Source organism: Echinops telfairi, unplaced genomic scaffold (genome assembly GCF_000313985.2).
Source record: "Echinops telfairi isolate 266 unplaced genomic scaffold, ASM31398v2 ScPeMD7_7472;HRSCAF=8510, whole genome shotgun sequence".
Lineage (NCBI taxonomy): Eukaryota > Metazoa > Chordata > Mammalia > Afrosoricida > Tenrecidae > Echinops > Echinops telfairi.
Window position 1 is genome coordinate 5,287,440 of NW_022111376.1, and position 23,899 is coordinate 5,311,338.

Here is a 23,899-nt window from a genome sequence, read left to right on the forward strand (position 1 = left end):
CAGTTGTATGAGCCCCTAATACAATGTTTAAAAAAAAAAAAAGAAGTGAGGATGGTAAGACTTTGTCTCAATTTCTTTGGACATGTTATTGGAGAGGTCAGTTCCTGGAGAAGTACATCATACTTAGTAAAGCGGAGGAAGACCCGCAGAGATGGATCGACACAGTGGCTACAACAATGCATTGAAACATAACAATTGTGAGGATGGCAGTTCTTCATTCTGTTCTATCTATGCACTTACTCGTTACAAGTAAGAATCTACTTGATGACCTTCTAGCAACAACTAGAAAGTAGAACTGACAAGATTTAGAAGTGACATAGCTAAGGAAGGCAAGGTGGGAGAGTAAGAAAAAGTTGACTTTAAGTTTTCAGGCATGAGCAACAATGCCAAGGCTGGATTTAGAAGACATTTACACAGAAAACCTACTGCTTTTGGGATGATTCGGATGCTGTAATCTTTATGGAAGCAGACTGTCTCATCTTTCTTCTGCAGAGCAGCTAGTGGCTCTAACTGCCCACCTTTCTATTAGCAGCTGAGCAAGTAACCAAAGCACCACTAGGAATAGCTTCAGCCACTGGCTGAAATCACCATGGGGAAGGGAATAACATAAGAAGATGGCTGCAAGCAGAGAATTGCTAAGAAGCTTCTTTTTCTGGGAAAGACAGAGGCAAGGGCGACTGAAAAGAAAGAATTGAGATAGTGCAGTAACGCAGAAGTCAAGTTGGAAGACTTTGAAGAAGAGGGAAATTACAATTGTTGAATGCTAGGGAGCGACTGAGAGAAAGATGGGGCTTTCTAATTCCATAAACATTTACAGTTTTGGAGAACCACAAGCACAATTCTACCCTGTCCTATCAGGTCACTATGGGTCTGCATCGACTTGCTGGCAGTGAGTTATTTTTTTTTTTTTTTGGTTTAGGGAACAATTGAATGATAAGAAGATTAAAATGAGTCATTAGCTTTGGACAGTAAGGTCATGAGCTCCAAGGAGGTAGCTTCAATAAACCTGGATACCAGAGTGGGCTGGAAGGCTAAATCAACTGAAGATGAAGACAGGCTATTCTTTCTAGAAGGTTGGCACTGATATGAATAATGGAACTGTACTTAAGGCGAAATCTGACTTCACACCTAACAGTCAGTTGTGAATAAACTGCAGGACAGATAGCTAATGCCAGAGGAAGGGGATGGCTGATGGACCTAGATCTTATAACTGAACTCTCACTGCCATCAAGTCGATTCCGACTCACAGCGACCCTTTAGAACAGGATAGTACTGCCTCTTTTGGGTTTCCAAGACTGTAAATTTTTTTGCAGCAGTAGAAAGCCAAACGCATAACCAGTCTGTCACCACCACTTCTTCAAACCTGCTGTGTGAGTCAGTCTTTAATTTCTGCTCATTTAAGGCAGAGCTTCAAAACCCAAGACAAAACTCTAAATGAACTGTTGTAAATTACATTTGAATTCTTGCTTTCATGATAATTTAGAAGATGCCTTTTCATGGAAATCTTCTCATCCTAACAGCTAAAAAACGTTTAATATAAAAACATATTTAAGTCACATATTTCACTAAAACTAAGAAGTTTGAAAATATATTCTAACTATACTATGGGAGTACAACTGTATATATTCATGTATGTGTGTGCCTTACATACAAAATGTCGATTTTAACTGTATATTATACCAAGCACTACATTTTAAATTGTAACCACCCTATAAGTACTTGGAAGGAGTCTTAGTAGTGTAGTGGGCACGCATTGGGCTGCTAACTACAAAAAGATCAGTGGTTTGAAATCACCAGTTGCTCCTCGGGAACAAAAAGATGAGGCCCCTAAGAACTACGGTCTCGGAAACCCATGGGTCAGTCAGAATGGACTTGATGGCAGGGAGTTTGCTTTGGGTACATAAGCACTTCAGAAGCGCCCTGGTGCTGCAGCGGGTTATGTGTTGCGCTGCCAACCTCAAAGGAAGCAGTTCACACCCCCTAGCCTCTCTATGAGACCAAGTTGAGGCTGTCTGCTCCTACAGAGATTTAAAATCTCAGAAACCCCCAGGGGCAGTTCTCCTCGGTCTTATAGAGCCCAGAGTTGGAATCAACTTGATGGCAGAGAGGCTGGCTTTTAATTTTTTTGGTATAAATATTTCTAGACCTACTAGGCTTTGGGTAATTGGCCATCAATCATGAATTTCCTTTGACTGAAACAACTGCTAGTAAAATATGAGGGAGAGAACTTGTTTCACTAAAAAAAAATAAACCATAACCTTTTATTGCAAAAAAAGAAATGAAAAAAAAAAAAAAACCCAAACCAAAATGAGAAGAGCTGGCCAGCTACAGGGAGAAGAGCTGTAATATAAAGCAGGTCTTCTGCTTAATGATGTCCTTCATCACCTTCAGTTTGGCTGGCAGCACACCTACCCCAAGCATTTATCTTACAGAATGTGGGTCTCTGTGTGTGGCTCTGTTTGTTTAGTGTCAACTGGAGGCAGTGGCAAAAGATTGGGGGGGAGGGAGTGGGGCAGTGAGAAGACAGAAGCAGAGCAGGACAGAATGAAAGGTGGCCAAGCCTGAGACTAAGTATGAAGAAAACCAATTTTAAGAGCAAGAGTTCTGGAAAGATTTATTTTAGTCACATGGCTAAAATAATAATAAAGGAAGACTAATCCAACAGTATAATAAATAGGAAGGCCAAGGTTTATGTGCACAACACACTTTCTAGACTCCATCATACTGTAACTACTTCAATGCATAATAAATGTATCCTGCCCAATCTATACTAAATACTACCAAATTATATTTGAAATGTTAGCTTTTAAGAGATAAACTCACCCTATTCAGATACTCTCTGCAAGACCTATCTCTCATACACATCTGCATTTGAAAAGCACCTTCGCCTACATGGCATTTAAGCTCATATGATTTCTTCCTATTTCCAACGAAGCCAGAAAATCCTGACATGCATCACATGTGAGTTGCCACATTGGCAGCACTGGAGTCTAGGGCATGATGGTCCAGGGCTGACCACTCTGCCTCACTACTGCTGCCTTCTTAAAAGAGGGCTGGCCCTGGCGGAGAGCGCGCCTGGGTGACAGAGCCCACACTTCTCTAAGTGACGCTTTGGGGCACACACCAGGCTCTGATCAGTCCTGCAAGCACTGAGGTGCAGCCATCTGTGTGACCCAGACCAGCAGAGGGGAGAAAACCCAGCGACGGGCCCCATGCACAACCCATGCTGAGGAGAGCCCCGAAGTTTACCAGACTGTGTGCCAGGGGAAATGCGTATTTGGTGAGGATCTCAAACATGTCTCTTCGGCTGTGGCCTTCCTGTTTCAAGGCGAACCTCAGGTTTCTCATGTCCTGCGGGCAAAGGAGAATTGGGACAATTCAGTCTGCAAATGCAGTCATGTTCAGGAGCAAAAACCTCTTCCACTTACCTGAAAGGGCAACCGATCTAGTCTACCCAAGAAAAACCTTTGTTTGCCCTAACATTTCAAATGTCTGACTCAAGAACATCTGAAAAATAGTCCCGTTGTAGGCATAAATGTAAAGCCAGGACAAAGCAACGAGAGGTAAACAGAGGACAGAGCTAAAATGCACTCCACAAGAAGAGTGCACTAACCTTGCCTCGCACCTGCTCTCAAGTGTCTACCTTCTTTACCTGGCTTTGGGGGCATTTGATTGCAAACCTACCATTAAAATCCACACGCTCTCTCCCTCTCCTCTCAGGCCTTTGCTTTCGAGTATCATTTTGAAAAGTAGAAAAGGAGTGGCATTGTACACTCTTATGCAAGTCTTCTAAAGCATGTATTTTAAATGTATTCTGGTAAAGCTATCAAAATGAAAGCATGCACCATCCCAACCTTTTTGACCTGCGCATGCACTTCAGGGCATTATGTTCATTATATTGTGCAACCCTCACCATTACCCAGTTTCCAAAGATCCATTAGCCTTCACAGTAGCAGCAACTCCCCCTGCCTTCGTTCTCCCACTCCTGGTACCCACCGATAAACTTGGTCTCTGTGTATTAGCTAACTTGGAATATTTCAAAGACATGGGATCATACAGTATTTGTCTTTTGATGGTTGGCTTGGTTCCCTCAGCATCCCGTTTTCCAGGCTCATCCATGTGAGAGCACGGATCAGGACTTCATTGGCCCTGAGAACAGAGTAGTGCTTCATTGAAAGGAGGGCCCAAGTGTTGGGAAGGCAGTAGGCATCTGTTGATGGACATTTGGCCTGTTTCTACCTTTTGCCTACTGTCAACAGTGCTACAGCGAACCCCGCTTGAGGCCCTGTGGTCAAGCCTTCTGGGTGTGTACCTAGGACAGTATTGCTGGGTCAGATGGCCATTCTGTTTAACTTTCTGAGAAACTTGCACACTGGTTTTGTTGTTGTTGTTTTTGTTTGGTTTTACAGTGGCTGCACCATTGAAGTGATATAGTTTTACTTTCTATATAGAGCACATAAGGTACCTCTCGGAATGACTGCTTCCAGGATCTAAAATTTAAGGACCCCAAACAGATTTAAAAAGTAGCTTCAAGTACATACATCTTTGGTAAACTCAAGGTTAAACACCTTTCTTGAAACTGAAGCCAATAAAATACTACTGGCCATGCCATCGATATCAACTCCCAGCAACAGTGCAGAAGTGGCCCATCGGGTGCCCTAAGGTGGAGACTGTACAGAAGTGGACCTGTCACAGTTTTCTCCTACACAGCTGCTGGCTGGCTGGTTCAAACCCGGTGTCTTTCAGTTAGCAGCCACGCTGCACCAGGGCTCCTTCTGCACTAAAGAGGCTCCTTTAAATGCCAACTGCTACACATGGTGACTCCTGGTCCTTCCCAGCTCTAGAATTTTGTGCTTTCATTTTGAAAAGAACAGAAGAAGTCCAACAACGGATACATCCTCTTTAAAGTGGTTTACCAAAATTTACCTGCAGAAATCAGAAATATTCGTTGTTGGCCCATGATGCAGAGCAATCATCGAATAGAAGAAAAAAGGTGTTCCGATGAAATGCTGTCTTTAATAAGCCCGGTTACTCAGCAGCTAGAAAGTATAGGACTTTATTAGCCAAGAGCCCTCTGAGATCACGGACCTGTGAGGAACTTTCTGCCTAATAGTCATGCGTCAACGGATAACTCTGGAACATCATTCTCCTAGCAACTCGGTCATAAATGAGGTCATTTTTCAATACATATTTATTTTGCTCCATCAGTAATTCTAACAACTACTTTCAGTGCGCCAAGGCAGAAATAATTCAAAGCAACTGTTTTTTGCCATCCAATTCAGACCTAATTAAAAGGGAGAAGGAATGAGTAGTCCATCTTTCCGCTAAGAAATTTGAAGTAGAAAAGCCAAATGACTCACAGGCAACAGATTACCAAATCTTTACCGGAAATAAGAGTACATACTAAGCAGTAAGTTCCACCTGAGATTTCTGAGGTTAAACCACCAGGAAGTATGCCTGGGAAAGAGCCTATCCGTAGACCCTCAGCCCATTCAACTACCCTTTGATTTGTTCAGAAACCTTTAGTTAAAGGGTAGGAATGTGCTTTGTCTTATTCATTTGGGGGAGGGAATCAATATTTTACTACGTTTTTCCCAATTGTAATGCAGGCAATAGAATTTTTACAAATTATAGGAAATACTTCAGAATCATGAAACTAGCACATTCATTTTGCTCGGGTACTTACTTTACTACAACCCTACATGTCAGGGGCCCTTTAATGCCACAGATAAAAACCTTCCTTAAAAGAAAAATCCCCATTTTACAGTAATAGAAATAAGGCAACAGATATTGCTGATGGTTGCACAACATGCTTCACATAACCAATGTCACTAATTTGTACATGCAAAAAATGTTAATTTGGCAAAGTTGTGATATATATATTTACAATACAAAATAATTTTAATAAGGGAATCTCCATATATATATATATATACCCCAAAGGGTAGACAGTAGCTGGGATTGTAGGTAAGGTAGCTTATACATCAAAACAGAAACAGAAAAATTAAGGTGGGAAGTAATGGGGAATTGCAACTCAAGTTTAATAATAAAATAACCCTTTGGTCCATGCCAGGATGGATTAGTCGTAATCTTTTATGAAGCCAAGATCAAACATGCTATTGTATTCATAATACTAACATAAACAGAGTTGTGTTTGTTTTTTTTAAAAATCAAAGTGCATGAAACTAGGGAAAAGAGACTTAGGCCCTAACTCAGACTCTTCCATTGACTCCCTGGGTAATCCCAGACAAGTAATTTCATTTTGCCAAGGCTTCCTTTCCCATGTGGAGTATGAAGGACTTAATCTCTTGTAGGTGAGCTTTTCTATGGCCCTTGAGCTAAGAATGTGTTTTCAAGTTTTAAAGGATTATAGAAAGACCACCACCACCATCACCACAAAGAGGAGTATGTGAAAGAGTTCCAATGGAACCCATCAAGCCTAATAGACTGCTTATGGGGCCCTTTACAGAATGTTTGACAACTAGATGAATGGTTCAGTCATCACAGATGCTTTAAAGTCCCATACCTGTGGGTCCAAACCTTCAGGGCCTATCTCATAGTTGGGTTTGGTACAGAACCCAAAGATCTACATTGTATAGTTTCCAAGGTCCTCTTGGTGCCTAGCTCAGCTTGACATCACTGTAACAGATGACCTCCCAAAGTCCCTCCCAGCTCTTTCCAGAGTTGAACATTATCCTACAAACTGTAGGCTTCTGAGAGTCAATAGCTAGTAGGCAGGGACCTTGTCAGAAGGCTCATTCTACTGTTTACAAAACGATTACCTCACTGGATCTCAAGTTTGCCATTTCTCGTGTGGCCTTAACTAATGTACAGAGTTCTTCTGATCTTCAGGCTCCCTACTCATAAGATGGGGGCCCCACTACCCCTGGGTGGTATCTGGACTGACAGATCATCAATAAAAGTTACTATTATAAACAAACTAGTTACTACTATACACTTGGCTATCAACAAATCTGTGTCACTCATCATCCTGAAACAAAATTTTAGGCCACTGCCTTTTAAAATTATCTAGGGAAAAGTTACAAAGGTTGGAGCTGAGGACATGAGCTGTTCACAAAGGGGCAGGACTCTTGGACTCCTCCTTCCTTTCATAAAGTGGGGACTTCCTTATCAAGGGACACCAGGAACAGACTTCAGAAAGAACTCAAAAGTTGAAAAATGTTTTATCTATAAAGTGTTTCTAAGCTGAACAACTGAACTTGACTCCTCATACTGAGTAACATCAGCAGATCCATTTCATGGGAACTACTCCCCTCGGCCATTCTGTTTTGCAGGTTGTAAAATATCAAAGGAAGGTTTCTCTTACACACCACGGAGTAGAAAAATTTACTTTCAGATAATAACACACATTTTAGTAGAAAATTAAAAGGAACCAAGAGTGTAAGTGGAATACAGCAAATAAGTCATCTTAATAAAAAAGACAATGTTTTATCACCTTTTTTAAAATAAGGAGAATGGAGAAACCATGCAGGAAGGAGTAGGTTCCTTCATGTCCTGTGGCTTCCTTTCCCAGAGAGAAACAAGGGAAAGCCCAGTTGTCGAGCCCCACCTTCCATTTTGGCAGAATGGGGCTTGAATCACCCAGCTCAATGAGGAACTTACTTTGTTTCTGTGGCGTCTGGTAAATATAATCTGTAACATTATCTCTTGATGCTGTTTACAACGGAAATGTTCTCTTGGACTTAGCCTTCATGTTTCACAGAAGACAGGCTTGCTCGCCCTACCTCATCTTTGAGCACATGGCTGAACTATCCTGTCATGCATTTCCCACCACCACCATTGCTTCTGGTCATGTCCACCTCCACAAATCTCTGACTTTCTGGGAAACATGGTCTTCTCTGCCTCAACCATTTTGGAAAGCTCGAGCACGAATAAAAGTTTGAAGAGCTATTTCCAGCATCTAAGATGGACAAGGGACTTTATGATCTCTTTTGAAACCCATGTAGACTTTCTACTATCATTCAACACTCATGTGCCTTTTTCTTTGAGTAAGAAAGCATTGAGTCTCTTACTTTACAAGTAATATCTAGACCATAGGAATTTTCTCCTCTACTTGTCGCGCCTCCCATTTTCTCAATTCTTGAGATCACACCCAGAGGAACATCAAGTATTAGAGCAGAATCCTGTAATGGACAAAAAGACAAAGTAAGTAATGTTGAAGGTATTAAATATATACAAACAAATATATTTGATACAGTTACATCAAAAACATATCTAAAAATACTACTCTACCACTACCACCACATGCTTTCAGGGCAATTTTCACGTTGGCCCTTTGTGAATGAACACGTGACCTAGATCACACGTGAAAGAGAAAGCATTAAGGGAGCCAACTGTGCAATCAAAATGGATGTCTCAACATGGCCTGATTTTCAATGCCAACAGAGTAACAACTACACACCAGGCTACAAAATTCCAGGGCCCCCATGACAATGGGTCTCTGCAGACTTCTCTTCCATGGCAACCAGTGTGACAACACTGAACACCACTGAGTCTTCTTTCCAACATCTTGTCGACACTCAGGCCTGTGTGCTTTGTCCAATGCGTTCACCTGCCTTGGGACAATCTATCTTTTTCCATCTCCCTAAATTCTCCCCATTGCTGAGGGTCTGGTTCAGCAGGGCTCACTGCTGAGGAAGCCTTGCTTCCCACTTTGCTCAGGCCACTTCCTCTTCCGCAGTCCCATGGCTGGACATGGGCTGTTGCTACACCACTGGCTTCATTTTGGTTTTTCAGCCATGCATTTACATGCCTGTATTAAATGAGAAACCTGCATCTGGAAGGAGCTCCTGTTTCTGTCGTCGGTTCATTTCCCAAAGCACATGATCCTTGACATAGAGCAGCACTTTTCAATGTGGGGGGTAGCTGATCCATCGAATGCTAGCAGGATAGAGCCATGCATGGAGTCATACAGCAATCATCACATCAAGCCTATCACAACAGAATCCCTCTTCTGTGCCTGGCCCTACAATAGGGAGGGGGCTTGACATACACTGTCTCATTTTATCTAAGACATAAGAAAATCTACTTTCCAATGTGGCATCCGAAATTGTAACACTTTCCAGTATCTTGGATAGTGAATATGGAGCAGTGCTGATATTCAAGTTAAGGTCTGATGACACACATCTAAATGTTCCTTTTCTTTGACCAAATTATTTCACTGCCTAGTATTTATCTTGACTATCACTCAACATAAGGAGAAAAGCAATGTGCATAAACTGCTTAAAGGCGCTGGAGGCGGACATCAGGGTAGAGAAAATGAGAGTCAGCAAACAAAATGGAAGAGGCATGCAGCTATCTCAATAATTATGGCACATGGAAAAGTCAACTTAACTGGGAAAAAAGCAGCATCCACAATACCCGTGACTGCAATAATGTAAAATATACATTCAGCTGAAGGAAGACAGAAAGGTCACATATTTTTGACACCAAATTTGGGTTTTGACAATAAAAAGGAAAAAGCCATTGCTTGAATTTGTATTCTTCAAAAATTTCCCTTGGGAAGGATAAAAAAAAGTTGGTTGTTTTCTCTTACTTTAAATGCTTCTTCTTAAGATATGATACAAAAAATAGGAATTTAGTTCCTGGTTTGTCTAGAAATTCACAAAGCTGGAAGATGATGGTAGCCTAGACTAACTACTGACACACACAGCAACTTGGATGAATTGTAAGGACATCATAGTGAAGTGAAAAAAGCCAATCTCAAAAGGTCACATACAGTATGATTTCATTTATCTGAAAGTGACAAAATTGGAGAGATGGGGGGCAGGGAAATGGCTGCCAGGGGCTGTGAAGATGGAGGGTATGGCTATAGGGGGGCAGGTAGCATAGTAGTTATGTGTTGGGCTTCTAGAAGCCACAAGGTCAGCAGTTTGAAACCAAGAGCCACTCTGAGGGATAAAGATCCAGTTTTCTACTACCGGAGAGTTGTAGTCATGGAAACCCATAGGGGCAGTGCTAGCTTGTCCTACAGGGTTGCTGTGAGTCAGCATCAAATCTATAAAGGTAGAAATGGCTAAAGTTTACCCAAAGTTGTACCCTGGTGTGTAGTTGTTACTCTGTTGGCAGTGAAAATCAGGCCAGGTTGAGACATCCATTTTGAGGGAAACAGTTCATGTTCTTTTAATTCAATTTACCAAGAACTTTTGAGGCACCCTAATGTATGTTTCTGTGTATTTATTTAACACAAATAAAAATATAAGACAAAGACTGGTCCTAAGAATATATTGACTCAATGGCAGTGAGTGAATGATTATGAGGGAATGCTTGAGATGACAGATTATTGGTGCCAGTTACATAAACCTATACATGAAGTCAAGTAGAAAGAAAATGTTTTGGAAATGATGGCAACATATGTACAAATGTACCTAATACAATTGATGTATGGACTATTATTAGAGTTGTAAGAGTCCCCAATAAAATGATTAAAAATAAATAAATAATAAAATAAAATAGGGTGTCTACCTTACCATTTGATCCCCTTTTGACTCCCTTTAAATTTGTTCTAGTTTTTAATACTTTCTGCTTTCTTTTTTATTGAGGTTTTCTGCTTTATTTTCTTGTTGCTAGAGTTTGGGTTTGGGTTGGTTTGCTTGGTTTTGTTTTTCGTATTTATTCTGTCTCTGAAATCTAGGAGAGATAAATCTATAGAGACAGATCCTAGATTAATGGTTTCTTGGGGGTCTAGCAAGGAAGTTAGGGGGAAATGGGGATTTCATAACAATGATTACAAGACATTAGAAAATAAGAAAATGGTCTAAAATTGATTGTGGTGATGATTGGACAACTCCTTTTAATAAGACTGAATTACTAAATTGTGCAGTATGCGAATTATGTGTCAAAACTGTTAAAAAATGGTGTGTCTGGGGAACTACCTGAAGAGTAGGATTGGGGAGGCTGGAGCCTGTGGAAGGCAGTCTAAGAAAAGAAAGGGCGTGACCAGAAAGGCATTGCATGAGGATCCGTCTAAAATATTGAGCAGTGTGGATTTAATAGGAGGGGCCACACACAGTAATCACAGAGGCGAACGCTTTGGTGCAAGGGCGAGTTTATGAGGACCCAAAACAGGAGAGTAACTGAGGCAGGAAGCAAAGAAGAAGGTCTAAGAGTCTGTCGAGCAACTGGTTAGAGTCAGCAATGACTCCAATTCAGGATCAGGTAGCTAGGATTAGGATGGTCCCACCAAGAGATGCAAGACACACAGGATGGGGTTTTGGAGAGAGAGAGCACTGTCAATTTTAGACTTACTGAGTTTAAGGTTATGATGCATTAACCACATACAGATATTCTGGAAGTAGTTGAAACACAGAACTTGAAGAAGTTCCAAAAGCACCTCAAACTCAAGATGTCCAGAAATAACCATGCCTTCTTCTCTCTCCAAACTATTATCTTTCCTCAAGGATTTTTTTAAAATCATGGTGGCTGGTACTCCACCCTCCCAGTTACAAAAGCTAGAAACCTATGAGTCACTCTCTGGATTAAGATCAAAAGTATCCTTAGTCCAATCTCTCAGGTCCACTTCTCAAATCAGTCTCCAATCTATCACCCTTTCCATGTCTACCAGCAACTTCTCTGAACCAAGCCAACAACCTAAGTGGTCTCTTGGTGCTCACATCTGCTCCCCTATAATTTTTCCTCCCCACTAGTCACAATGATCTTTTATAAACACAGAGCTATCATTCTGAAACCTCTGCTATGCCACGTTGAAAGCCTCACGTCCCTGAACTCTCAAACCCTAAGTCCTTAACAAGTTCAATGAGACCTATGCCATCTAGCCACCACCTACCTCTCCTGCGTTACCCCTCACCAGACTTCCCCAATGCTCTGATCACACTGGAACCAAAAGCCTTTCACTTGCTCTTTCTCTGGCCCCCCAGCCCCTCCTCTCTATCGCAATAACCCCTATTCTATCTCTTGACCACAGCTCACTATTTCTTCAGCATATTTCTCCAGGTTCCTCAAAGTACTGCCCTCCTATACTAAGTCCACACAATACTTAACTCAGCTTGCTTTTCAATCTATTGGTGTCATTATTTTGATTAATATCTATTGACTCCATGAGAACAATCAGCTTTATAGGTGAGACACTGTACCTGATGTGCTCACAATCATCGCTTCACACCTGCTACAGGTGTCCAAGGGATCTCAAATAATCAATACAATACTTGCCCAGCAAGTCCACTGCTAGGTATATACCAAAACCCAGGAATGCAAAGAGCTACTTGTATGCCCACATTCATCGCAGCACTGTTTGCAGTAGCCACACAGTGTGAACAACCCAAATGGCAATCAACAGATGGAGAAACAAAATGTGGTACATACAACAGGGCATTATGTCTCCATTAAGAGAAATGAAGTTTTGAGGTTCACCACACAGAAATGAAACCTGAAAACACATTGTGTTCAGTGAGAGAAGCCAATCACAAAATAAAACTATTGTATGATGTTACTGTGTGAAATACTTGGAATACACAAATGCACAGACAGACAGTTTAAACTTTGGGGGAGCGGCTTGGGAAATGGGGAATTATTACCTAAGGAGCACTGAGTTTCTGGATAGGGAGAAAATGGATAGTGGTAATGTTTACGTAACACAGTGAATGGTATTAATATAACTGGATGGTATACTTAAAATGGCAAATGTTTTGTCACACATATATTACCATGCTAAAGATAATATACTTGCTTGGAAGTATGTTAAAGAAAAAAAAGAAGGAAAGATTGGGACTGGGGCTAGAGATCTGGAAAGCAACTGACAATGGGGAAGGAGGTGGAAGGTGAGGATGAACCTCTGGAAGAATATATAGGAAGATTTACAAAAGCAATGAACTGTAGAGAAGGCACAAGGCAGGAAGTGGGAGAAGAGTCAGGAATGCCTGGTCAAATGACAAAGAAGGAAGAGGTTGCAGCAAGATCAAATGCTGTGGAGACATTGAAAAACCGAGGACTCAACCAAGGCCAATGGAATTGACTTGGGGAAGAGCACTTGCAAAAGGGAACAGAAGCCAGGCCACAAGAAGTTAAGGAGGCAAGAATCCGGAAGGGGAAGCAGCATGTGTGGACTAATTTTTAAAGAAGTTCAACAGAGAAGGGGAAGAAAGCGAGAAGTAGCATCAGGGAGTAGCAGGGATGCATGAAGGTACTGTTAGCAGGAAGAAGATTTGAGATGATCTGAAGGGTTGAGGGGAGGGGGGCGGTTGAGAGAGCCAAAGAAAATGGAAGATGGAGAACAATCCACAGGACATTAGGCTTCCAGAAGATATAAAAGGCTCTAAATCAGTGGTTTTCAACCTTCCTAATGCCACGACCCTTTCATACAGTTCCTCATATTGTGGTGACCCGCCGCCCAAACCATAAAATTATTTTTGTTGCTACTTCTTAACTGTAATTTTGCTACTGTTATGAATCGGGTGGCCCCTGTGAAAGGGTCATTCGACTCCCAAAGGGGTTATGACCACAGGTTGAGAACCGCTGCTCTAGACAGAAAGACCAAGTGGAGGGACTGCCTTGAGAAAAGTACCATCTAGTTCTTTCATCTATGATAGGAAGGAAGGAAGAGGGGCGCAGACTGATGTGGGTTAGGGGAGGGGAATTAGGGGAGCTAAAGGATTTTAACTTTGTAACAGAGCAAGAGCCAAGGCTGGTCACTGTTGTGGTGAGAGCGATTATGCGAAGTCAATCTGAGATTAAAAGATTTGCCAGAGCAGCGATGAGCTCTTTTACGAGGCCTGATTAAGTCGGAACTTGTGGAACAAACCAATGAATTCAACCCCTAACATGACTTTCTTGGTTACCGCCAGTGCTCAGGCACCCACAGACAGTAGACTTTACCCAGATTTGAGGATTGGTAAATGGATAATGGAATAGAGGAAATGGGGCAAAAAGACCTATGGGCATTAGCAGGATTGCTTTAACCTTAAGACAGCAATTGCTTTGCAGCACTAGTATGATTGAAGTTGGGAAGTTTAAAAACACAACAGAGATCTGATCCTACTATGTTTCTATTTATGGACATACTAGGATGTTTTTTTAATTATTATTATAGCATAAGTAGTGTTTCAGCAGGAGCCATGGAGGCACAGAGGTTACACACTGGGCTTCTAACTACAAGGTCGGCAGTTCAAAACCACCAGTGGCTCCTGAGGAGAAAGACAGGACTTTCTACTCCTGTAAAGAGTCTTGGAAACTCACAGGGGCAGTTCTACCCTGTCTTATAGGGTCACTGTGAGTCAGCATCAACTCGATGGCAGGGTTTTTCCTTGGTGTTTTATCCTTTTTAAAATGCAAAGATTACTGAATCCATTCAACAGAAGGACTTTGAATGGGCCAGACTGTGTACAGGAAAGGAGTCCTAGTAGTGTAACAGTTAAGCATCTGTCTGCTAACCAAAAGGCTGGCAATTAGAACCTATCTATTGGCTCCAAGGGACAAGGAGACGACAACCTATGAAACCCTATAGAGCATTCTGGCGTCACATGAGGTTGCTATGAGTAAAACATGACTCAATAGCACTTAACAGCATACCTTCAGGATTCCATTTGTTCATGCTAATACTGAAAGGGACGGACCTTCTCTTTGGGGAATAAGATATCTGGCTTTGAAATATCCTCAATGGAATGTAAACTTTGCCTCCCTTCCATGTAGTACCCAAGGTTTATGGCTCTCATTGAAGTCAACTACAGAGATTATGGAACCCAAGGCAGTTGCCTGATGCCCAGCTCTTGAAAGGAATTATACACAACCTATCTAAAGCTCATTTCAGAATCCCAGCATCAGAGAGACAGACTCAAAAGGGCATGTGCACACTGTCTACTCATCTATAGTTGAATACTATCTGTATTATTAAACCATCATAACACAGTGTAGGTAGAGGGAGCTTCATCATCTTATTTCCTCACGGAAATGCCTGTACTGAGTACTGAGTAATGATACTATCAACAGATTACTGTATGACACATGGGGATGATTTATAATGTTCCATATCATAAAATGTCTCTAAGGTGGACCAGAGACATATATAAACTATAGATATATAATTGGATTTTGGGCTTGCACTTAATCGTAACCCAAATCTAAGAACAATTAGTTCTTATGATATGAAGATATCACTGAAGATATGGGTGCTATAACAAAGTGTGGTGGAGAGACTAGATGGTGCCTGGCTATCAGAAAGAATAGGATCTGGCCGGGGTCATAAAGGCTTGTCTTCAAACAAGTAGCCATCTAAGTGAGGCATCAACTAAGTCCACATGGAAAAAAGCACACCACCCTGAGTGATCCAAGGATTGTAAATAATAAAATCCAATTCCAAAGGAGAGAACAGTACTGGAGCTAAAATTCTGAATGCTGTTTGCAGGTCGTGAATGGCAGTGGCACCCCAAAATCCATTTGCAGCGTCTCCACACAGATCAAGCTTCTGATGAATTCCATCTGACCACAGTTGAGGGCTCTAAGTAGCTTTGCTTTCAGACAGATCAGTCTAAAGTTGATTATAGCAAATTAAGGTTAAACTGTAGCATGTTATCATGTGATCTCCCATTTTTTTGTGATCTCCCCTTTGACCCATTTTAAGGTTGTTTAAGTTTTTAATATTTTCTGCTTTCCTTTTGATTGAGATTTTTCTGTCTTGTCATTTTTTTGGTTTGTTGCTTGTGTTTTATAAGACATTTTATATACGAAATCTAGGACAAGTAAATCTTGAGTGGCAGTAAGTAGATTAATAATTGCTTAGGGGCATGTCAAGGGAGGTGGGGGATGGGCAAATGGGGAACTAATAGCAATGAATATGAGAAAGAAGAAAATGTTATAAAATTGATTTTGATGATAATTGCAGAACTCTTAATATGACTGAGCTATTAAATTGTATGTTAGTTACATGCCAATGAAAGACTTTTCTTAAGTGTTTCTAGAAAAGAATCTGGAAGCAGTCTTCCACAAAGTCTACCAGAATACAGGGTTTTCATATGCTAAGGTAGCCCCTGGTGTAGCACTAAACTAACCCCAAGCTAAACTCTTCAGTAGTCTCCAGGCCACAAAATGCCTATGTGATTTCTGAACTCTGGAAACATGGTTAGTATTCAAGATGCCACAATGGAGCGGGGGCTACAGTGCTTGGCTAGGCCTTTACCTTCTGAGGAACACTACCAACACAGGAACCTGTTCCCCTCCCAATTTCACTCCCTGAATCATGCAAGGACCAGCTACTGTCTACTAGTCCCTATGCTAGCTCGACTCAGAGAACCAATAGAACTCACCCTTTAGGCAAGGCCACAGAGGTAGCAGCAAATAAGACAGATTTCATTTATTCAAGACACACAGACTGAGTGCCTTCAGTGTGCCAGGCTCTATGCCAAGTGTTCAGAGACCATCAGTGAGCAGACAGACAAGTGGGCAAAACCTCTGTTCTCATGGAGTCTCAATTCTTGAGGAAGATACAGACAGCAACTATAATATATACAGTGAACCCGCGCCACTTCGCGCTTCGACTTCCGCGGCTTCACTCTATCGCGGTTTTTGCGTAACAGCACCCACTGCCTACACCCGCTCCTTCAGAGGAAAAAGACGGCGATCCACCTGTAGAGTACATCCCTTAAGTCATTTCATAGGCTATTGATTACAGTATTTGTAAGAACTATGTATAATAATACTGTATGTGAAATATGTAATACTGTAAACTAGATGCCATAAATAATATAATAAATAATAAATGATAATTGTAACGTCCAAAATGTTTTACTGTATTTTCCCTTTTTTGTTTAATAAATTGGTTAATACGAGTGTAATGGTGACTAAAGGGTGTTTTTTCATGTCCTCTATGCTCTAACTACGAAAATATTCGATTTACAAATAAGGAATCCTACTTCGCGGAATTTCATTTATCATGGTAGGGTCTAGAGCCGATTAACCGTGATAAACGAGGGTTCACTGTAGTGAAATACACAACATAGCAGATAGTGACAAATGCTCAAGAGAAAAAAAGGGGAGCAGGAAGGGGGGGGAAGCAAGTGAGGGCATTTTATATAGGGCTACTCGTTCCCCGGCCACCCTATACCAATGTCCTCTGAATGTTAAGGAGAAGGCTTTTGAGGTAGGGTCTGAAGGGTGAAGAGAAGCTTCTGCAAGGGTCAGGAAAATGTCATGGAAGTGCAGTAGGAGCAGCACGTGCAGGCAAAGAAGGCACTGAAGGGAAGGGGCCTTGCACAGTTAGAGGACGGCATGTATGGGGAGAAGTGATGGGAGTTCATACTGGAGAAATCAACTGGGACCAGATTGCGGAAGACTTTTTAATGCCACAGAAAGAAAGAATGGGTTTTGTTCTGTGGGTCATAGGGAGTCAACAGTCTTAGGAGACCACTGGGGAGGCAGCATGTAGGGCAGCCCTCAGTAGGGCTGACCTCACAACGGGAACAGGGAAAACCAAGCTGCAGTAGCAGTGTAAGGAGCCAGAGCTGGCCTTCTACTTCCTGCGGAACTTGCCTTTAACGCCCACCACGTGGGGCAGCTCATTCCTGAACATAACTCTGTCATCACTCTGAAGACAGTTTACATATTTAGAACAAACAGGTGTCTGCTTCGAAATGCCAGCATGAAGATAGCTCTTTGTCAAACACCCATTTTAGAGAATGCCCAATTACTTGTTCTTTAGAACTTCAAGGAAAGGAACACTGCGATGACCACATGTCCAGATGTCAGCATCACCAGCGAAATGGCCTGCTTTATATAATGCTTTATACTTGCACTAAATCTTGTGCCCCTTTGTCACAATAGCTATGAAAAAGGAAAAAAAAGCCAAAGGGGCATTTTATTCAGTCATTCAATCACTACACCCACCCCCTTCTTGGGTGCTGTGTGAAAAAAGAACTGAAACATGTAAGCCTTCTCCCAAATCGGAAAGCGATGCACACTCATTCTTGGCATTTTGAAAAATTCTGCAAAGTAGAAAGAAGGAAACAAGGCAGGCACAACCTTCCTCTCTCGGTATCTTAACTCCGAACCACGGGGTTATACTTCTTCTGGCCTCTTTTCTACAGTTTGTGTTGGCTGTCCGTAGCCAAGATTACACTTCACACCACTTCACTTTCTGTTTCCTTCTTTTTATTTATAAAACTTTTACTGAGGGCTCTTACAGCTCTTATCACAATCCCTCAAGCACATTTGTACATATGTCGCCATCATCATTTTCAGAGCATTTTCTTTCTACTTGAGCCCTTGGTATCAGCTCATTTTTTCCCTCCCTTCCCCACCTTTCCTCCCTCACGAACCCTTGATAATTTATAGATTATTATTTTCATATCTTACATCATCCTCCGTCTCCCTTCACCCACTTTGCTGTTTGTTACCCTGGGAAGGGGCTATATGTCGATTACACCACTTCATTTTTAGTGACAAGCTGAGAGTCCCAAAGGTGAGGAGGACTGTAACATTTTCTGTAATCCAAGTGCTCATGCTTCTTGCAAACACTAGCATACAATCTCTCGCTGAATTGTACTGATCTGTCTCCATTTGGCACTTGGGAGCAGGGCAGAAGTCTAACCCCTGCTCCACAGAAAGGCATTTCAAATATTCCGAGTGAGCACTATCAGTAGCCCCACCCTCCTTAATCTTCAGACTGAAGATCAACATTATTTCTAGGACTGATCATGGTGTAGTTACCAACCCAGTTAGTTATCTTGCTCTAGTTTGTCAATATCCCTCTTAAAACATGGCACTTGGATTTAAACATGATGCTTTAGATGTAACAACTAAAGTGATATACACCTGGCCATCATGTTATACATCTGTCAATCACAGTTATGTTAGCTTTTTGAGCAGCTGCATCCAATTGATGGCTCACATAAAGGGTCCTGTTTTCTTTCTACTTGAGACTCTCATCCTTTGGCCCAATGTTTCCCAAAGTGGGCAATACCATCCTCTAGGGGAGAGCTGGAACAATCTAGAACTCAGAAACCAAACTCACTGCCATCCAGTCTATTTCAACTCATTGTGTGTAGAATTAACCCATGCGTTTCTGAGATTGTAACTCTTTATGGGAGTACAATCTTTCTCCTGTGGAGTTGTTTTTGAATGGTTGACCTTGTAATTAACAGTCCAATAAGTGACCACTAAGGCACCAGGACTCCTACAGAATGATTCAGGGGTATTGCAAAAGTTGCTGGTGTTAGGTGCCATGGAGTCACCGCCTCCAACCCCTAGCGACCCTATGGACAACAGAAGGAAACATGACATGGTCCTGCCCCATCCTCACAATTGTTCCTGTACCTGAGCCCACTGGTACAGCCACTGTGTCAAGGCCCTTCCTTTTGTCATTGCCCCTCCACTTCACCAAGTATGGGGCTGGTCTCTACTGACAACATGTCCAAAATATGTAAGACCAAGTCTTGCCATCCTTGCCTCTAAAGAGCACTGTCCAGGGTACTTTCAATGTTCTTCTCCCACACCACAGTGTGCACAAAAGTCGATGCCTGGACTATATGAGCTGAAGTGCTAAAGCTCTTCATTGCCAGGGGACACTAATTTTTTTTCCTTTCCTGAGGAGGCAGTAGGTCAAATAATTTTGGAAATCTATGTTTCAGACAAGTACATTCTAAGTATGTATCTATGCTAAATTTAGCATGATTGGTTTGGGCCCAATATCTTAACCAACTGAGATTTCAAACCCCCAATTCTGTCACCCATCACATTGGCTAGTCTGATGTTTTTCACACAGTGGACACGTGCACCTTCTATGTGCTCATCTGAAATGTATTAAAAATTCCCAAGAGGACAAGCCCCACAAATAAAGACATTAGCAACCACCTTTCCTGGTTAGCATCAGGCCTTAACAACTCCATCTAATTTCACTGCCATCGTTGGACTCATGCTTCTTCAATAGGGTCTGATTTCTGCCTTGACTGAATCAAGACACTGCACCTGCTAACACTCCCAATGGCTTATTTCTTTTCTAGGTACTTAAAAAGCATCCCTTGAGCCATGAATTTTGAACTTTTTGCCAATCTCTGTCAAGGGTTGGCACCTTGCTCACTGCTCTGATCATCTCCAGACTCTTCTTTCACACTGTGGAAAATTAGATCACTGAATCAATGCATGTCAATAAAAGGACCACTCTTAGGACCCTGTGGTCGGATCTACATCCTTATCTCTATAAACACTGCACTAGAGGTGCTACCCTAAGCTGGAGTGGCTACAAAAGGAGTCCTCACAGCTAAAGCACTAGGAGGAATAGGAAACAGCAGTTGTACAAGTTGAGCACAATAATGAACAGAACAACAAGAGATCCAAAGATGAAAACTCATCTAGATCAGAACTGTCCTGAAGGACTAGTGGGGTAAAAGCTAGATTTCCTCAATAATCTCAACATTTCATGTGTGTAGGAGGCTAGTGGACTATTTTTCTATGTTATTGTTGCTGTTAGGTGCTATCAAGCTGGTTCCAACTCACAGCGACCCAATTTACAACAGCATGAAACACTGCCGCCCTGTGGCATGCTCACAACTCTTACCATATTTGAGCCCACTGCTGCAGCCACTGTGTCAATCCATCTCGTTGAAGGTCTTCCTCATTTTTACTGACATTCTACACCAAGCATAATGCCCATCCACGGGGATTTATCCTTCCTGATGACATGTCCAATGTATCCTGGACCTATTCCCCCTTAGCCCATCCCATTAAAATATGCCTGCCCCTTCAGGTCAACCATATGTGCTTCCATGGCAGCCAACGCAACTATCCCTAGGGGCGTCTCTTCTCCAGTTCACTGTTCCATCAGCAAGTGTAGCGTTTCTCTGAAATGCAGCAGCAGCCAGTCCATGACCATAGGATGGAAATGCAGAGCAGCATGGTGCCAGGCCATCACTATCCTGGTTCTCAACTGCTAGCAAATGTTCTGTAGTCAAATGCTTAGAAAGTTCTAGGTCAGTGGTCCTCAAGTAGGGATTTACATTAGCATCCTCCTTTGTGAAGTTTTAAATATACAAGTGTGCCTAGATCAGAGCCCTAGAAGTTTCGATTATGCTCATTTATTATGACAAAATGAAATCAAACATTACCTCAAAATTCCTGACTTTTGTTATCTGGGACACCTGCATTATTTGTTAAGCTCCACAGTGACTCTTGTGTGTTTTGGATAGTGAATCACAGTTTTGTACTTATCCAACTTTTCCAGCGAGTGGTTACAGTTACACAATCTTGCCCCACAATCTGTGTGTGTATCATGCCTTACTTTTAAAGATACACTCTACTTTCTACATAGGCAGACGTTAGTGTAAAATGAGTTTTGCATAAGCCAAAAAATAAGAGTTGAGCAGATCTACTCCCCAGGTTAATTTGATCCACAGTCAATCTCGCAAGGTAGCAGTGCAACAGTTTAGCATGATCTTTAAGAGTTAGGGTCATCTTTATGTGCTTAGAGTCTACTCACCGTTTCCAAACTTCTTAAATAAAGACGATAATTTGTGATGTATACTCTTCCCTTAATGGGGCCATTGAAAGGACATATGTAAATAACTTCTTTGTCTATTAAGATAAAAAAAGTACCCTAAAATAATGGAAATATATACCAAAATATACAACAAATGGCACTAATTTAATATAAACTATTTGGCTAGCATAACTATAATTTTAAAAGTTACTGCAAAGGTTTAGAACCAGCACTGGCAATGTTTCTACATTACCATACTAAGTCAAGTTGGGGCAGTGGGAGGGAACTAGTGGGGCCACATGTCAGTCATGTCCTGGCACTAGCAGGGCTTCGCTGAGCTTGCCCACAATGCAGTGCCAACAGCTGGCCAGCAGAAGGAAAGGGGAGCATTGCTGCTGCTCCCCTCAGGGGGCTGTCAAGGTAACTGTTCAGCTACTTCAACAGAGAGAGGATGACTATTCCCTCAGGACAGTTTCATGGACCAACCATTGGACTAGGTCTGGAGGTTTGCTAACCTCTGTCCAAACAAGCATCATGATATTTTTTAGTAAATGAACATCAGCAAACCTGCTTCTAGATCATTGTTACAATTAACCAAGAATCAGAAGGTTACTCTATTTAAAGAGAAATATGGCTTCTTCTTATCTTCCAAGGATCTTCTTGATTGTGTTCGTGGCTTTTATAGTTTGGGGTTTCTTTCCTTTTTTTCAATTTTGAAATCGCTTTGTCTATAGGTGCTAGAGGACAGCTACCCAATAAGGCTACTTCATACTAGCTCAATTAATCACTACCTTGATGGAGGTTCTGGCACCGACACACAGCACCCAAATGCCACATGGGGAAAAGAAAGACTTCCTCTTTGCTCTTATCCAGGAATTGACATAGCTCCATCTTGCTGGGTCCATTTTCACGATGAAGAAAACGTGTGAACCTGGGAGAGCGGTTCCTCGGTGCCTGGCTAACTACTTCAGAAAGGCACTAGATCTATGGCCTTCAGCTAATCAGCACGAGGTTTTAGCCATTTGAGTTCAATAAGTCAGATCATATAAACTTATTGTGTGTCAATAAGCTTAGAGGTTTTCTGAAACAATGGGAGCTGGATCATCTCCAAATACACTGGGATCTGAGAGGAGGGCGCCGCCCTGAATGTAAAATGTAGGTATCGTTCGCCTTTGAGGCTTAGATTCTGAAACCAGAATCATTTGGCCCTTTCAAAGAGGATCCCTTCTTTTTAATATGAATTTATCATCAATAAAAAAACAAGCCAACATATTAAACTGTTACTTCAATACCACCAACTTTTGTTATCCGGCAAATGAGAGGTATTTTAAACTGACATGGTCTCATCTATCTGGAAGGTTTGAAGTTTATCGTTATCTAGTCGGGATGAACAGATTACAGTTTTCCGCCAGGAGCATTTAGAGCCCCAGTGACAGACTTTCCTGAGATAATCTGTATGTCCCTCCAAAATAAGTCCCAGTCTGGTTCAAAGGGAGAGAGAGAAACCACTCTCATGGTGAGCAGGGTGCTCTTGAAGCAGCTCCTTAAGAAACTACCACCAAGAGTTCTCCCTATCTTAAAGCTTCCCAATACAGTGAGCCCAGCTGTCTCAGGGTGACTTCTAGAAGTCTGGAAGCTTACCAGTGATCCGAGTTTCTCCAGGCAGGCGAGGGACTGCCTCACTGAGATCCTGATTAATTCCATCTTGAGAAGTCTGCAAAGGAATGAGTGGGACGGGTCTTGAAGCAAGCTGGAACCCAATTAAGTAAAACAACGACAACAACTCATCTTTAAAGGATATTTAGTTTAGATATTTACCATTACAGGAAATTGGCAGAGAAAATGCAAGCCACCGAAACGAAGAAAAAACAAACAAAGAAAACAGCAACCCTCATTAGATGGATTAACTTCTACTCCTTTCAAGAATACTACTACCTTAGTCCCTCCCTTCAGGAGTTCTGCTAGGCACCAATTAACCACAAAGCCTCATACGTGTGTGGTATGGGGCGAGGGATGATCTTTCAAGTGAACCAGCTGCTCCTGGGGATTACAGCCCAGCGACAGGCTTCAAAGTCAGCTTTCTGAGAGGGGAGGCGCATCAGAGGTTTCTCTTTGGGTAAAAGGTTTTGTTTTTGTTTTTCTCCAGGAATGCTTTTCATTCACTCCTTTTCTGGCAGTTTCCCAAGCTCACACTACAATCATTGTAATGTGAGGTTAGGGCATCTGTGAGAATTAAAGGTAAAGTGACCAGATTTTAACCTTGGTAAAGCGGGACACCACTGATAAAACTCATATCCTGGCGAAATAGCCACGTGGCAGCAGAAAACTATATACCCTAGCTTGTCGTGTATTCTTTCCAAAAAGTGGGACTTTTTTTTTTTTTCTTAGAAAATTACTGTTTTTATTTCTTTTTTTTTTATATATTTTTAAAACATTTTATTAGGGGCTCATACAACTGTTATC

The 23,899-nt window shown here is 41.8% G+C and overlaps 1 protein-coding gene across 1 annotated transcript in view; it reads right to left on the minus strand.

Moving 5' to 3' along the window:
* The window catches only part of MTM1 (myotubularin 1), a 122,212-nt gene that overhangs the window by 59,943 nt on the left and 38,370 nt on the right, over positions 1 to 23,899 (minus strand). The window contains exons 3-6 of the mRNA XM_004715602.2: positions 23,078 to 23,150; positions 21,437 to 21,531; positions 8,034 to 8,144; positions 3,250 to 3,351 (exon numbers count right to left, since the gene is read on the minus strand). Of these exons, the coding sequence (XP_004715659.1) occupies positions 3,250 to 3,351; positions 8,034 to 8,144; positions 21,437 to 21,531; positions 23,078 to 23,150 (381 nt within the window). The remainder of the gene's footprint in view (positions 1 to 3,249; positions 3,352 to 8,033; positions 8,145 to 21,436; positions 21,532 to 23,077; positions 23,151 to 23,899) is intronic.